We start from the raw sequence: 15,138 nt of genomic DNA on the forward strand, positions 1-15,138 counted from the left end.
CATCAACAACGCGGACAAGGAGCCAGGGATGCACGCCCAGGCCTCGGATGAGTGTAGCACCCTGGACTGGAGATCAGCGCACTGAAATCCCACCCCATTGATCGTGTTTGTACGCCCGCCTTGCGTTCATGTGGGCCTGCGCCTGTCGAAATTCGAAATCTGCCATCATGACTTGTCGCATTCGACGCGCGTTTGCTCCCACATTCCTCGTGCTCTACGGTGCGTATAACAAGGGTAGTGACTTTGAGGGAGTTTTTCTAATGCGGGCAGCGGCCTTGTATGTACTTGCAGGGCGCTACCTGCCACATTGATACCAGCCTGACATGGGCGGGTCGCTCAGGTGGTATTCAGCGACGCGACAAGTCCTCACTTACCACCAAGCCGGACTTTGGTCCTCGGGCCGGTATTGTCCCACAAATGTTATCGGAGCGGGGTGGGCCCCGGGGCAAAACGCCCACGGTTCCGTATTCTTCTTGTTTGGTCCCGAAACCGGCCGGCCGTTTGGAAACTGGCGCTTGTTAGCGACGCTACCCAAACCTGGAAAGTGGCCCCTTGGCGACAACCGCTTTCTCGTTTACGCAGCTCGTTTCAATGTCGCTATGTCGAGTCTGCGAGCCAACGTCATGTCATTCATTTTCAAGGAAACTCCAAGTACTGATCCGTACAATGATAGATTCTTATCTGGTAGTGGAGGAAAACAGCGAACCTCTATTCTCGGTAGTGCAAGGTTGGTAAGACCTTACACCTGTGCATGAGAGGCGAGAAAGGATGCATTTACTCAACACTCTGATTATCTTCTATGGAGTTCGGATCTCCCATATTTGACTTGCGCTTGCCGCTTACGTGAAGGCAGCTTGTGAAACACTGCTCAGGGGACGGCTTTGGGTGTTTGCCAGCAAGTGACTGGATCACAGACCTCGTGAGGGGCGAAACCGCAAATGGTTAAGATCAATCGAGATCATTCAAATTGGAAGAGTTCAGGCCCATGGAGGGGAAGAGAATGAGAATTTATCAGAAGGTCTGAGGACTACGGCTATGCTTCTGCTCGCACACGCAGACATCAACTTAAAACATTCTGGTACTGTCTCCTGTCTACTATCTATCTCTAGCGGATTACTAGACACCTACTGGAACTTTCCAGACAGACGTATGCTCCTCAATCTATAGGCTTCCCTTCATGCCCCGTAGCAGGAGTTTTAGAGTCAACATTACTTGACATCGGCTGGTCTTGGGGAAATGTAGCACCGCTTTGCACTCTTGAGACCTGAAGTAACGAAGAACATCACATCACGGCATGATTGATCAGTCCTCAGTACATTTGGCTCATATGAAGCTAGACCATCTGTCTAAATGAATCGGCTTCAAAAAAATCGATGACTATCCAACTTGCGTACCGCATTTCGCCTGGTGAAGGGCAAAGCCCGGGGTTTTACGCCTTCCCCTGAAGACGTGTCACTACAACAAAAGGGGCACTGGGCAGGGATTCTTGGTTTATGGCCTTATTCCTGAGGGCATCAACTTTTTACTATCTTACCTTCCGTAACCTTGACGGCTCTGATATAAAAAGGCGGCTTTCTTCTTGTTCGGGGACGTTTTTTGGTCGCCGTTCTCACCTCCAACATCTCCAAATACAACCGAACCACACGATGTCAGTGAGTGCTGCTACTCTCTTTATATACTATCTAACCCGTTGTCAGGAGTGGCCGGCGCTACTCTGAACGCAGAAGGCCTGGCGAAAGAGATCTGTCAGGCGGCCAGTCAGCAATCACAAAAAAAACCTACCGCCCAAAAGTAAGCCGAAGTCCTGAAATGCTCTCACTGCTTCAGGATGCCAAACTTTCTCTAGCGTTCTAATGAAGTAGAGAATCAAGTAGCATCGGCATCAAATAGCTAACCAACTCTTTCCAGGCATGCGCTGAATGCCGTAGATTGAAGACTAAATGCTGCAAGGTCGGACCATGTAAGACCTGTCAACGGCGGAAGGTCGACTGCTCTCTCCTAGGAGAACGAAAAGTAGACAGTTTTCCGATTTCCAACCAGAGCCCAACCTCTTGTGTGAAAATGGAATATTTCGAGAACGCATCCAATCCAAATTTCTCAGGTCAGAAAATTCACGTCATCTCGGAAACACAAATTTCAGTCTCTGATCTATAACAGGCCACTTGAGACGAGTATCGGCAATGCCCAATGATTACATTGCACCCGTTACAGCTCCGGGGAAAAACGATGTGCTGCAACCAGGATTCAAGTCTGAACCTCAAATGACCCATTGGGTGGTCTACGAACGTTTCGACTCAGGCAAATTGGTTTACAGCGGTCTTGGGGAATCCTGTTGTGTCCCCCTCAACTGTGTGCGTGGTTTTGATAAGCTGATACTTCAAGCTATGGAGCAACACCAATGTCTGCTTTCCGAGAGTGGCTATCATGAGGGTTACCTGAATGCTCTGACGATGTTGTCCCGAGACATAGTGATGTAAGTATGCTGCCTCACACCATCGGCCTGCCCTAATTGTGAGAAATCAGTCGGATTTACTATGTGGCTTACTTGGATTTTTGCCCTTCCAATCCTTTTGAGCATTCGGTAGACTTGGATATGGTTTACAAAGTCGACCGAACTTGTGTTTACTGTTGTACTCCATCGGCGGTACTTAGAATGGATTCTCTCGTTCACTTAATCGACTCCGAGTAGAAAGATGAGAAACCAGATAGCGTGGATATGGCCTTGAACATCTCCTCCCGGCGTACCGTTAAATATGTGACTCCAATGTGACACAGGTTGTAGATAATTGCAGAACTTTTGTAAATGCCTACAACACAGATATCCCCTGCTCGGCCGACATCGGCTGAGGAGGCCTGCTGCTTCCCTCCGCAACAGAAGTCCTCCAACCTGTATCTCTATCTCCCCAATCAGGAGGTCAGTCTTCCATCCAGGTTCTACGATGCAAGTTTAGCAGTCGCCAGCTTTCTCGTACGTTTTAAGCCGCGACGAAGAGGCCTGCTGAGGCAAATTTTGGGGAGGGATGGAGGATACGATGGCGACGCCGGAAGCTGTGCAAGGTATCGGGCGGATCGCGGGAATATCGGTGGAGAACTCTGGGCAGCTTTTTAGGAAGTATGCCCCCATGGTCCAGAGATACTTGTTTGATGTCTTTTCCTTGAACATGAACAGTATTATACACAGCAGGTGATAGAACTCTTGTCGCATGTGTCATAGATATCATACAGCCATATAAACGGAAGTTAGATACGCAGACTTGACTGTTGCAATGCATCTATCGTCCAAAACCAAAACGTAATTGAACACTGGGCCAGGGATCTTGTTAGCGAAGTTAGATGTCGCCAGCCAGGCGCTCATATATACCCATATGCATCCGTTGAGGACTGAGAGAGGAGAGATGGAGTGCGGACAAGGAGTCGGGGTTCTGGCAGCCACTCCATATACTGGGAAACGTAAGCCCTGCTCTTGAATCAACTCGTGGACCTCAAGAGGACGTGATCAAGGCTTTAAATCGTAGAGCACGCTAGATTAACGATCAGCGGACTAGGTTTTCACATCACTAATATTCGTCTACACAGCTGCTGGAGATCTCTCCTTAGGAGCACCGTTGGATGTGTGACTCTAACTTGAGGGGTCAAGGCGCATTTCGCAACACCCGGCTGCGCAAGAAAGCAGTGGGAGAAACTTTTGATGGTAGCCTTGGTCCTCAAAGGGACGTTGTCTCGCTGAGTACATAATAGATCCTCTATACGCCATCTTCGTATCATCCAGTCCCGCCTAAGAACCTAGCAACGACCTGATTAACAGTCTAAGATTGCCGAGGAGTCGTGTTTGTATGTACCAATGAGGCCCAGTTTTTGCAGTACTGTACACCTCAATGAAGCCGTTAGATCCCATAGCCGGAGCGTCGCTCATTGAAAAGCCCACAGTAGGCTGCCGCAAACCCGCGCGGCCAGTCGCGAGCCAAACCGTCACTCGATGTCTGCATGCTGCGTAAACATCGTTTCCATGCATTGTTTCCCCCATGGTCGTCATTGATATCTCACAACCAATGCTTTCACCAGCCCTGAGAATAGTAACTTTCATAATGTTCGGCAATGTAGTGCTTCACAGGGCTCGCAATATCCTCTTTTGTATTGTTGTAGGTCCTCTCGGGGTACTACTTCAGGTTCGCGACATTGTGGAAGATATGGCGGTGCTCTTAGCAGTAGAATCCTTCCGAAGGCACACAGAGGGAACATCCCTTCGGACAGACTCCGCAACTTCGGTTGCGATCATGTTGCGTCGAGTGGTTTGGGGGAGGGAAGAGTCGCATTATCGTTATTGATACTCGCGTTGACAGGCCTAGCGGAGAACGGTGGCGCCTCAGTGATGGACTTCAGCGGCACCGAGGTCTTACCGCGGCTCATCATCAACGGAGTACCGTCGGTATCGTCGGGAGAGCCAGCCAAGGTAGGCGGGGCCGGCTGGCTGGGAAGAGTCCAAGGGAGTGCCGAGGTGGACTGAGGGACAACATTGCCCACCCCTCTGTCGTTTGTCTTCTGCTTAAACAAGAGGGTAAGAAGAGAGCAATGCGAGTTCAGGCCAACCTTGGGTTCGATACGCTGAAAGAAAGTCTCCTCGCTGACGCTAAACACGTCGGCGCTGTCATCATTGTCAATCGCGCATTCGTCACCGTAGTCGGAATCTGGGTCATTAGGTTGTATCTTGTCCCTTCCCACGGAGGACTGAGAAGAAGGTGTTTGCCCATAGTCCTGAGCCTCCCTTTCGGGGTCGAGACCGGCCGAGTTCGGCATGCGCCTCTCGCTTGCCTGACCAGGCTTGTTGGCAGAAAGCCAACTCGACCCGGGAGTAGCAGCTGGAGGAACGGACCTGGGGCACATGTCCGGGCGTTTTCTTTGCTCTCGGAGTCGATGCTGGAGGCGGACTGAAGGATGGCTAGTGAGCGTTTCGGTTAGCTATTGGCGGTGATGGACGCTTGAAGCTGAGCGCAGGAAGACAATATGCACCGGAACCTAACTTGTCGGTCAGTACGCCGCCCGAGTAGCCCCATTGAAACAGATTGGATGCGTCAGCTACCAGTATGATGTTTGATATTCTAAGAACTCATGAACTCGTCGGCCTGGGTGGCGTCAAGAATCGCTGGAAGGACGTGCGGGACGGGAGATCGAGACAGAAGAAGGGCTTGAGATAGCTTGCGAGGGCTCGACACCAGCTGTCATAAAAACGACTTGATGATTTCCAATGAAACGAAGCCCATGTGGTGAGTCGCCCGGAACTAGTACGCTGATCGACGGCCAGAGTTCCAGTTGGTCGTGGCAATCGAAGACCCGTTCGCGAAATTAGGTGCCGTTTGCCGATGCTGGCCAAAGTTCTAGTCTCATTGATGCGCGGGGATTGACTAGAAGCGGAAACACGGCTAATTGCCAGCCGGGAATGGCACGCTTTCTGACACCGCTTGACGGTCTTGTATGGAAGGGTGTAGAGGGTGGATAAGACTGGGGACTCACCATGTGCGGGCCCATCCCCATTTCCCGATTGTTCAGGTGCAGCCCGCGCAGCCAGTATCGAAAGTGGCATGGCACTATCGACGGATAGGTTCCTTGGCCGACGGGCGAAAGTGCGGTGGTGTCGTTGGGGTCGAGACCTTGGAAAGTTACGTTGATCCGACCAGCATCTAGTCCCATAGGTAGGCCCTCGTCGCGGAGGTTGTGCTACCTTGGGCGTTAAGGTTGGTCCGCCATCTCAGCTCCGCCTCCCCAGGGCTCCTAGCATGGTCCTCGACTCCAGCACTTCTACGGGCTATTGGAAGTATCGTGAGCAATTGGCTGTCGTCCTTTCGCAACTTTCCGCGGCGGTCAATTCTGCGCTTATTGTGTGACTAGAAGTACAATTCTTTCGACGCCGTCTGGGCAGCACGGTTTTATGGCTTCCCGTGAGAGGCGTCTGCGATGGTTCGCACGTCCGATATCGCTGCGAGCAGGCTGCGAGCAGGCTCGAGGCAGACTACGGTACAATTAGGCAGCATTGGGAAACTCGGAGAACAGTCACTTGCACGTAGCATCGGCATCCAGGGGCATGGACCTGGCAGAGGGAACATCAAACACACAATAGGAGTACACAGGGTCGATTCAAGATCATCTCCGTCTGGCTAATCAAGTTGCTGCAGGTACTTTCCGCCCATCCCTTGGCTCCGTCGATCGCATTGAACCACCTAAGACCCCTCGCGTCTACCGGTTGTACTATCCAGGGTCACTAAGACGTGGGTATGATCGGGCGTGTGACTTACGACAACACAGTCTTCGCACCGCGCACCGTGGACGTTCACCCAGCCGGGGCAGTCGACGCCGTGCTTGTATCTGTTGACGCAGGGGTAGCGGTCCATCCTTTCGGCTTCGTTCGCCTTCGATCTTGTGCTGGTTGCGGGTAAGAGTGTAAGGTTGCGTTGTGGTAAAGTGAGGTTTGATGTATTCGAATTGATATCTCGCCATCAGACCAGCCTTTATATGTCCTAGAATGCCTAGGGTGCCGCAGCTGCCTCAAAGGGACACGACCGCAGAGCCAGTGCCTCCATTCGCAAGGAGCCACGGTCCGATGCCCAACAGACCGCCCATGCCGGCGGCAACCAGCGGGTACTGCACGGCATGTCCGCGATTGGCCCTTTCCCTGGTCCGCGAATCTCTCGACGGTCAGCCAACACGAATGTTGTCGGGTTCTGCGCTGGCCGTCGCTGCGCAAGACATGAAGTCGGAAGATGAGCCCTGATTGGTTGGGCCAACGTTCCCTGTGCATGCCAAAAGCGGGCCGTCTGGGAACGCTAAAACGTGAGATGAGCGCCCCACGTCGTCTGTGCCGTGGCACTGGGGAGGCTGCAAGGACGATGCAAGATTTGTCGTTCCCACTCCCCTCCAACTTTGTTCGATTAGCTCACCCAGCACCTCTGTCGTTGCTCACACCTCACCAGTCCAGCATGCGCACCCGCACCCGCACACCCCCTCCTAGCTGGTCCTCGAGCCCCACATACCTGGTGTCCGTCACTCTGCCGGGGGCTCGAGCGCCCCTCGGTCAATGTCACTCGCTCCGGCTGCCCACGCCTGCCCTCAACCCACCCCGCAGGGCTGCCCCGATTGGGCCTCGGCTCGAGATGCCCTAGTCCAGGCTTCGGCGCTGTTGCGAGAGCGCCAGGCCTTCCGCTACTGCGTCCGCAGAACGTCCTCCGTCAATGTGATGAGATCGCCGACCTGCCACGTATGCCCTACAGGAAGCCTCGCAAGCCGGTGATAAGGTCAATTCCGCTCGAATATCATGTTACGCATACTGTTCTCCTCCCCCACCCCAAGTCACAGAGGAAATGCCCAGCAGCACGCAAGACGGCTTGAATAGAATTACAGATATGGTTTTGGGCGTAGCATACACTTTGCGGCATGACGCCTTAACTACGCCTGACTTCGGCTAGCGCATCCAAATAGTCCCCTTTAATTCTCTACCGAGTGGTCTTTTACGCATCGAGGCCCACGGAGTCGCATCTCTCCGTCACACGTCTCGCCTCCCAGCCGACAAGCGAAGTCGTTTCGGTCCAGCCTCATCAATGAAATCTTCTCTAGGTCTCTTCATTCGCGACGCGCTGGCTCGAATAATGTGCCTGCAGTCGTCAGCTTCCGCCTGTCAATTGATGCGACTGACCCTACAGTAACGTCTCCACGCCTTCTTCTCTGTGAAGCATTTGCCAGGTAGAAAGGTACCTATTCGCGCCGCCTGTCACTCTCGGTAAGCTCCATGGGTCTCCAGTCTGGAATGTTCGCGCCACTGTTGATGCGCTGGGTATACGACGCGTCCTTGTGCTTTGAGACACAAGCCCAACTTTCTCCATCAAATGTTTGACCTTCTGTATCATATCTGCATGTTCTCCGGCCAAGGTTTCGTCCGTGGAAGGACTGTCATCGGACTTCGCGGGTGATGCAATTAATCCGCCGCATTGAACGTCGATGGTAGCCTTGGGATTGAGAGACCTGATTCGATATTCGATTAGCAGACGTCTCATAGAAAGGCCCGGTAACAGCGGTACTTGGAGAGATTTTCAAAGAGGTGCGACGAAAATGTTGCTCCGGTGATGCAAATGCAAACGTAGTCATGCGAAGACTGAACGCCGAGATCCTCTCCGTAACTGTGCTTGTCAGCGACATCAAGTGTGCTATCGATCAACCGACTTACCTGCTATCTACAAAATCCAGGACAAGTGGTTCCCCCCTGGCGCGGAAATTCCCCGTCGCAAATCTGGCGGATTTGTCGCTGATGATAAACCTTCCGGACTTGACCGATTGAAGGTTCCAATCATCGATCGACTGGGTGTCCCAGTATTTTCCGTGACGTTCTAACACGTCAAGGGCCATTTTCTTGCGATCTTCTAGCTCGATGTCACTGCAGACTTCGGGGCCGGAGTCAACGAACATATCTAGGTCAGAAACGCCAGAGTCGAGAGATGAGTTTGTTCCATCGTCAGAACTTGAGGATGCTTCATAGCCATATTGTGAAAACGTTTCGCCGCCATAAGATTGGGGCTCCTTTGCCATGTTGATCAACGAACAGATTCTTTTATCGAGACTGATACGGTCTCGACCAACACCTTTCCAGCTATCGTCGGGACCGCGACGGCTTTATAAGACGCGGCCAGCGGCGCACGGTCTCGTCACCCCGTTCTCCAGTATGTAATCAGGTGGGCCTCGATCGTCCATTGCTAGGTCCGGGCTGCCCAGGCACTGGAGGTGCCCAAGAACAATGCCTTGGCCACGTTGAGCTGCTTTCAGGGGTCTTCGGAGCCAAACCACACCTGGCAAGCAGTTTTCACCGCATTCAGGGCATTTTCCGTCAGCCTGTCTTACTCGAAAGTGGTGTCGGCAACCCATGCTCGCCGCTCATACATCCTGTCGGCCGGTGCGGTATCTTGAGCGCCACAGACGAGTAGCAAAGTACGAGAGACCGGCCGCTTCATACGTGGGGCCTCTGATTGAATTCCTGATCCATCAAGTCATCACCTTTGAAGCTCGGCTAACCATCGTTTCTCCCGGTACACCTTGTCGTTCCATCGCCGCTGACACTTCACACTTGACGCCAAGAGCTGCTTCGATGAGAACTAAATCATGTTTCGGGTCGAACGTAGCACCTTCTCTATCGTTTTCGGCGTCCCTTCGTCGGGGCAGTCTTGCAAAGGAGTTCACACTGTGGTGGCTTGGACGATACAATTTAACCCACAGCTATCGCGAAACCTTGGAACGTGATGTGTGATATACGCAAGCAATTGCTAAGGAGTGTAACATTCTCAGATGTCACGATGACACGGTGCATCACTTGCATGCGAGACAGATATTGGCAGCTTCGTGTAATGCGATTGTGTGCGGAGCGTTTATTGCGAGGTGCCTTTCTGTAATCGTGGTTTGGAGATGCCATACTTCGTGAACCCACAGGCGACTAAACACTAATACTTGCCCCGCAATTATCTCTCCAGCCCATCAATTACAAAGCGAAGACACAGATAGTACTTCGGAATACCGTGTTGCCACTATGCAATAGCTTGAAGACGATCAGCTTCAGATCTTTTGCCGAATTACGAGGAGAAACCGACCAGTTGCAATATGCATGAAAAGAAGGGTGTGAGATTTCTGATTTCGCTGCTTCCACAAGCTTGTCATCCAGTCTAAGTCGCGCTGGCGTCTCGCGCCCGATGGGTACATTTGCTTCTATAAACTGGATCATCGTCGATGCGAGCCAATCTCCCAGCAAAGGCTTGTTCTTGTCCGGGTGATGTTTGATTGGAAGCTTGTGGGTGGTAAGCGTTGTTTTCATACCAAGGTTCTGGATATCTTGTTCGATGTTGGAGGAAACGCTACCGATCGGTTCTTCTGGTGTTTCTGAAGGTTCGTACAAGACCCGAGATAGTTTCAGGAGAGGGGATGTTTCGGGCAGGCTACCCTCGTCGGTGAAAGGAATCATCTCAACTACTTCTATGTTGAGCACACCTGCAGTTGCAAGGCAACTTTGCACGTTCCTGAGATATTCTGGCCAGTTTTCTATATACCCGATCACTCGAGAATGGATCAGATCGTACTTTCGCTCCTTCCACATCATGTTCGGGTCGACTTCAAGACAGATGTCATCGTCGAGCGAGTCTCTGCAGGATTATCAGTTCTGTTCTTTTGGTGGACCTCTTCAACATACAGCCAGGGATGGAGCTGAGGGTCACGATATCCTATAAATTGTGCATTCTCAAGTCCGTTGGAAGCCCTCATATCGGCGGCTCGAGTCAGCCAAATCGCGCTGTTCGTTGGAAAGTCTGCGGCAAGTTTGACTTCCGGCACTGAAGACCAAGATTGATGTCCGAGACCAATTTCTAGAGTATGGTTTAGCAGGTCCCATGCTTTCGCGAGGGTGTCCTGTCACAGCTGTCAGCGTCAGCGCGAAGGGGGTAGGGGTGCCCGGAATGGGTCGCACATTTTTCGGGTACTGTCGTGTAGCAGATGGTACAGCCATTGCGAAGTCTGGCACAGAACTGCTTTCGAGATAAAGGAATCAAGAACAAATGACAAGGCGCTCGATCTTGTGCACAGTGGTTTCAGGCAAGCTTTTTGTGTCTTGCGAGCCTGGCAAGCCATCAGATTCTCCTTGATGAACATGAGGAAAATCATGAGCTATGAGATTTTTCAGACCCTTGCAGGCGGTCCAACAGGTGCTCGGCGTCATGTGATGAAAATTACAACGCTTTCCCTGATTGATGAGGCTTTTCTACAGGGGATATCTCGAAGGCCTGGAAATCAGGTTCGTCGGCTCTTCGCTCGGCCTACGCATGAACTCCGTCGCAATCTCGGATCTCGCAATCCGGGGGTTCCAACGGCTGTTGGAAAGCTACCCTCCAAGGTCGCAAGAGAAATGGCATAAGGAATCGAAGCATCTAATCACAAAGGTCCTAGGTTCCACTAAGAAAGCAACCGGGGTAATCAAAAGCCTAGATTTGTTTCTGGTCACAGCTATAGCCCTCGTAGTTTGAACTGGTGGAAATCCCTGAGTCGAAGCGGCGAAACCCTCTGCGTAGCCGCGCGCTCACCGAGCTCCTGCTTGGGCGCGGACCCAATCGTGAGTGGATGAACCATCGTCTCAACACCAGACATTGAGCACCAGCAAAATACTTCGAGAGTCAAATGAAAACCGCGTTCTGAACGAATGGTCTCAATTCAGAGAACCACTTCCGCTTCAAAGCTCTCTCTGCTGGGAAAGGTACAATCCGCTTGTGTGCCATCCGTGGTATGCACTTACCACATTCAGCTGAGTGAACTAATGATCCAGGCCGACCGCAGGAGTTACAATCTTTGTGGATTGTAGCGCATAGCAGTGGGATTATGGACAGGAAAGGAGGTGTGTCACTTTGAAGCATGCCTGACTGACCCAAAGCAAGCGTTGGCAACGGGTGCGGTGCGCGCCAATCATCTTTCCCTTCTTCCCCTCTCCATCAAGCTCTTGGCAGGATTTCGAACCATATCCTTCCTAGCAACTGACTGTATCTGTGAACGTAGTCTAGGTTGCTTCTATAGCGATACTCATTCATAATATTTCACGTGTCGTAAGGATCTCCGCGGTCAATGGCCAAAAGACCAGATCATCGCATATGGGAGCCAGGATGTCAGCCATACATACCTGTTCAACTGCCCCGAGCTGTCCACCAAATTCCCATACGCGGCCCTGTTGCGACTCAACGGACGAGAGAGGCCGCTTGGGCATTTGCAGTCGCACGCGGACTTTTCGGTTCATGAGTCGTAACGATAAGAGAGGGGTTTCCGCCGTCGGGCTAGTCTCGGTCTTACTGAATCCCTTCCAAGCTCTCATTTGGGTAAGGATATTGTTTCCTCGTGCAAGTTGCAGAAGCCAGCAGGGGGTTTCCCATGCACCAGTCTAGCTAGAGCATTCCAGGCTTTCACTTTGAATTTCGTTCGCGGCCTCGGGCCACACCTGGTTCTCCAAATGGTCAGAGAACCCGATCAGCCTACGGACGTCCTTTGCGCTCGCTCTGTGTGAATCGTTAGCGATAGGTTACTCGGCTCCCTAAGGCTTAGCTGAAGCGGGGAGACCGGCCGCCATGGACGTAAGATTCGAAAAGAGCAAGACATGGCTTTCCACACAGCTCTGGTGCGCAATCTTCAACAGAAGCTAGAAGTCCCGACTCATTGTCCAAGATTGCCGCATTTCCCCCCCCCCCCTTTTCCCTGGTTCATGGTGAAGGCTCTGGCTCTCAGATATAAGACTATCCCGCTGAAAATACACCCTGTAGCCTCGGAAGTTAATTTGTGAAAGCCCATCGAGTATAGCAGAGTCAGGCCCGCCAGCTCAGAGCATTGGGCTTTGCCTCGGCCGTTGTCGCCGAACCTATTGTTGAAGAAACCGCACAGCCAGCTCACCAGGTCTAGAGGTCGTGCTTAAGGCGTCTTAATGCGTCCCGCGCACCAAGTTAGTACAGGCCGCCAACAGGCGGGAGCAGGAACGACGACCTCATTCAATCTTACTGGGTTGTCGACGGACGGCCCATACAAGTCAGGCACCGAGCGTTCGTACAGCACGCGGAAGTCACATGCGCTTATCACAGCCTGTCTCTTCATCCGTTTTGTCATATTCTGTACGAAGAAGTGTCTTACTCGCCGTTCCCTCGTCGTTGACGTTTCTTTGACGTTCCGTTGTGACACCAACTGCGACTTCAACTGGATAAGTGGGCGGACTTTGGCCGCCTCGACATTTCTGTTCGATGCGTCGCCTGCCAGAGATATTGCGGAAGCGAGAAGCGAACGTGTATCATAAACAGGTTTTTTAGGGCTGGGGTAGGCCTTCTGGCAGAAAGAAAGGGGCGAGAAATCGGGGTGTTGAATTTTGACGGGCGCCCCAAAGATCCTGCGCAGATGCGGCGGCAACAGCGTACCCCAGCTCCAGTGCGATGTCGTATAGGCTGTAGCTGACGATGCCTTTGAGCGCATGGCGAGTAGGGCACGATCTTTGGGGCGTATCACAAAAGCACCATGCATTATACCTTTCTTTCATAATGCGTGCATAGTCCCGCGTCGTCGAACACATCATGCCTTCGTTTGCCGAAGGCCACAGATCCTCGCCTCAAGCTTGCTGCTAACAATGGATCCAGTTGTTCGAGTCACTACACGCTGCCCAGATTGCTGTGTGGCCAGATGTGGACTGTCAGGGGGGATCTAGGTCATTGTACACCGCGCCCAATTTATGCGCGCAAATGCAGAATGTTGTCAAACTTCTCAAAGTGACTGCCATCGGAGACGCCATCCGTCATTGGGTTGTCTATCAACGATGGCTGAGAATGATGAAGACCAATACAGCAGTCGGCCCCCCTACGAGCTACTTTTACGGCCACCCTGACTGCAGGTCTTAGCTAGAGCCTATGATGAACGTGGATTTGAGACAGGCGAAGATTGGTTCAAATTGAACGTGCCCTGGAGCAGCCAGACTAGAGACACGGTGGGAAGTTGTCCAGAACAAAACACCTTGCCCGGCCTCACTGCATGCATGCCTCTTCATTGGTCCGATCTCTCATGGTTATGGTCAAACACTTCAGACAAATCCCAGCTCATGGAAGTCGCCGGTTGGCACGTCGCCCTCACGAACCGCAGCGACATGTGGTAAAAATGGTGACTGAGGGGACTGTGAGTGGTTCCACCGCGAGACCAATCACATCATCTTCTTCGGCCTGGCTATCCAGTCATTCCACTGGCCACCACCCACCAGTCACCAGTAGCCACGAAAGTCGAGCCCGGTAAGCGACGACTCCCAACAAATCCCGCCCTCGATTCTGAATTGCTCAGAATGCGAAAAATAATGTCCGTGGCGAGGAAAGCCGCGCTCTTGATCTATCCAGACTGCGTGATACTTCCAACTGCCGAAACCTGAAATCTCATTCGACACTGTGCTGCGCTGTTTCGAGACCGCCTTGGGTTTCGAGACCCAGCGAGTTCGCAGCTTTTGCCAGGCCAGCGATGCCCTCCGTTTGACATGCAACCGACGGGAACAGGGTGGGCGTGCTACATCGTGATATCCGACCGACACCATTACTTTGGCACGCGACTCGTGGCAAAGGCCAATGACCTGCATGCATTAGAACACCCTCCAGCGACGAAGAGTAGTACTCTTAACGTTACCTTGGTTGTGTCCACGAACAGGAACCAGTCGGGTTTCTTCTCGAGGCTTTTGCTGTCATTCTCAAGCCAGCGAAGTAAACTAATAGTATTGTCGTCCATGGGTCTCAGCAGGGACCTTCTCATATGGGAATCAGGAGTCTTTTCGTTGACGGAGGGGAGGTGATGGCTCAGATCATAGTATCGAGGCGGGTTGAGGGTCTCATAAGAATGAACAAAGTGATCGCCAGAACATCTTAGCAGTCCGCAAACAGTATTGTGGTGTCCTGTGAATTGAGTTTAACCGTGGATGGACTCGCCTCGGCCCCGCGCGGTTTGTGACGAGAAAGCAATGCTGACCGCTCCAGCGTGAGGACAGGCACATTGAAATGTTGCTCCACAGCCATCTGATGGTATTGATGTACGATTTACAATCTAGCAGAAACTCCCGACCGCCGATCGCAACTCTACTCTGAAGCTTGAGACGCAAGACCAACGTCACAGGTGATACACAATGATTTTTTTTCAAAGGACTCATTATTAAAGCCCCCAGCATTACAGCCATGATATGTATAAAGTTTTCAGATTACAATGATGCGTTTCACTGGCTTTGACGATGGTGGTTTCGCATCCGAGTGCACACAAAGCCTTCCAGAACGAGATCGGCTCCTTGTCTACGAAGCCTCCTCATCGCCGCCAACTGTGCCTGGGAAATTCAGTTAATTTGGTCTTTTTTGCTATTCTATTTAGCCCAATCACGCTTGCGACGAGAAACTGTTGTTACCGTTCGATCATACTCTCCCATACAACTGGGGCAGATGGTTTGCATTCCCCGCAGACTTCATCCCCGCGGTATTCGAAATGCGTAACGGAAGGCGGGCATCGTCGTTGGGTTCTTTTGTAAACTGGACACCACCGCGACACAATCCACCGGACGTAACCGCAGTAGAATTCGCGCTGGGTATAGTTGCACAT

At 52.1% G+C, this 15,138-nt stretch overlaps 8 protein-coding genes across 8 annotated transcripts; 2 read left to right on the plus strand and 6 right to left on the minus strand.

The window, feature by feature from the left end:
• Positions 1-1,558: 1,558 nt before the first annotated feature.
• On the plus strand, positions 1,559-2,760 carry BDP55DRAFT_685465 (uncharacterized protein). The gene is made up of 4 exons (XM_060576447.1): positions 1,559-1,648; positions 1,698-1,791; positions 1,909-2,101; positions 2,158-2,760. Coding segments are annotated over exons 1-4 (609 nt in total). The 5' UTR covers positions 1,559-1,646; the 3' UTR covers positions 2,478-2,760.
• A 91-nt stretch (positions 2,761-2,851) lies between these two features.
• Positions 2,852-3,228, minus strand: BDP55DRAFT_685470 (uncharacterized protein; the record flags this gene model as incomplete). Its single annotated transcript, XM_060576448.1, has 1 exon — positions 2,852-3,228. A coding segment is annotated over exon 1 (230 nt), but the record flags the coding sequence as incomplete, so codon positions are not given.
• Positions 3,229-4,272: 1,044 nt separating this feature from the next.
• BDP55DRAFT_638663 (uncharacterized protein) lies at positions 4,273-4,881 on the minus strand (the record flags this gene model as incomplete). Its single annotated transcript, XM_060573143.1, has 1 exon — positions 4,273-4,881. The coding sequence occupies one exon, from the start codon at positions 4,879-4,881 to the stop codon at positions 4,273-4,275; it is 609 nt and encodes a 202-aa protein (XP_060422250.1).
• A 1,578-nt stretch (positions 4,882-6,459) lies between these two features.
• Positions 6,460-7,181, plus strand: BDP55DRAFT_721355 (uncharacterized protein). The gene has a single exon (XM_060578510.1). It carries the CDS (start codon positions 6,753-6,755, stop codon positions 7,149-7,151), a length of 399 nt encoding a protein of 132 aa, XP_060422251.1. The 5' UTR covers positions 6,460-6,752; the 3' UTR covers positions 7,152-7,181.
• BDP55DRAFT_685479 (uncharacterized protein) lies at positions 7,046-8,747 on the minus strand. Its single transcript, XM_060576449.1, has 4 exons — positions 8,210-8,747; positions 8,064-8,162; positions 7,687-8,007; positions 7,046-7,640 (listed from the first exon to the last, which is right to left on the minus strand). Exons 1-4 carry the CDS (start codon positions 8,566-8,568, stop codon positions 7,532-7,534), a joined length of 888 nt encoding a protein of 295 aa, XP_060422252.1. The 5' UTR covers positions 8,569-8,747; the 3' UTR covers positions 7,046-7,531.
• Positions 8,748-9,508: 761 nt separating this feature from the next.
• BDP55DRAFT_638666 (uncharacterized protein) lies at positions 9,509-10,522 on the minus strand (the record flags this gene model as incomplete). The annotated part of the gene is made up of 3 exons (XM_060573144.1): positions 9,509-10,163; positions 10,211-10,425; positions 10,484-10,522. The coding sequence occupies 3 exons, from the start codon at positions 10,520-10,522 to the stop codon at positions 9,509-9,511; spliced, it is 909 nt and encodes a 302-aa protein (XP_060422253.1).
• Positions 10,523-12,456: 1,934 nt separating this feature from the next.
• BDP55DRAFT_638667 (uncharacterized protein) lies at positions 12,457-13,053 on the minus strand (the record flags this gene model as incomplete). Its single annotated transcript, XM_060573145.1, has 1 exon — positions 12,457-13,053. One exon carries the CDS (start codon positions 13,051-13,053, stop codon positions 12,457-12,459), a length of 597 nt encoding a protein of 198 aa, XP_060422254.1.
• Positions 13,054-14,943: 1,890 nt separating this feature from the next.
• BDP55DRAFT_567100 (uncharacterized protein) lies at positions 14,944-15,138 on the minus strand (the record flags this gene model as incomplete). Its single annotated transcript, XM_060570563.1, has 1 exon — positions 14,944-15,138. One exon carries the CDS (start codon positions 15,136-15,138, stop codon positions 14,944-14,946), a length of 195 nt encoding a protein of 64 aa, XP_060422255.1.

Source organism: Colletotrichum godetiae (genome assembly GCF_030913485.1).
Source record: "Colletotrichum godetiae strain CBS 193.32 chromosome Unknown BDP55scaffold_91, whole genome shotgun sequence".
Taxonomy (NCBI): domain Eukaryota; kingdom Fungi; phylum Ascomycota; class Sordariomycetes; order Glomerellales; family Glomerellaceae; genus Colletotrichum; species Colletotrichum godetiae.

Coding starts and splice junctions, on each gene's coding strand:
- BDP55DRAFT_685479 (XM_060576449.1), bottom strand. CDS start 8,568: ATGGCAAAGGAGCCCCAATCTTATGGCGGCGAAACGTTTTCACAATAT. Junction 8,163..8,209: donor CTGGATTTTGTAGATAGCAG/GTAAGTCGGTTG, acceptor TGACAAGCACAG/TTACGGAGAGGATCTCGGCG. Junction 7,641..7,686: donor GAAGGCGTGGAGACGTTACT/GTAGGGTCAGTC, acceptor TGACGACTGCAG/GCACATTATTCGAGCCAGCG.
- BDP55DRAFT_721355 (XM_060578510.1), top strand. CDS start 6,753: ATGAGCCCTGATTGGTTGGGCCAACGTTCCCTGTGCATGCCAAAAGCG.
- BDP55DRAFT_685465 (XM_060576447.1), top strand. Junction 1,792..1,908: donor AAAAAACCTACCGCCCAAAA/GTAAGCCGAAGT, acceptor AACTCTTTCCAG/GCATGCGCTGAATGCCGTAG. Junction 2,102..2,157: donor ATCCAATCCAAATTTCTCAG/GTCAGAAAATTC, acceptor GATCTATAACAG/GCCACTTGAGACGAGTATCG.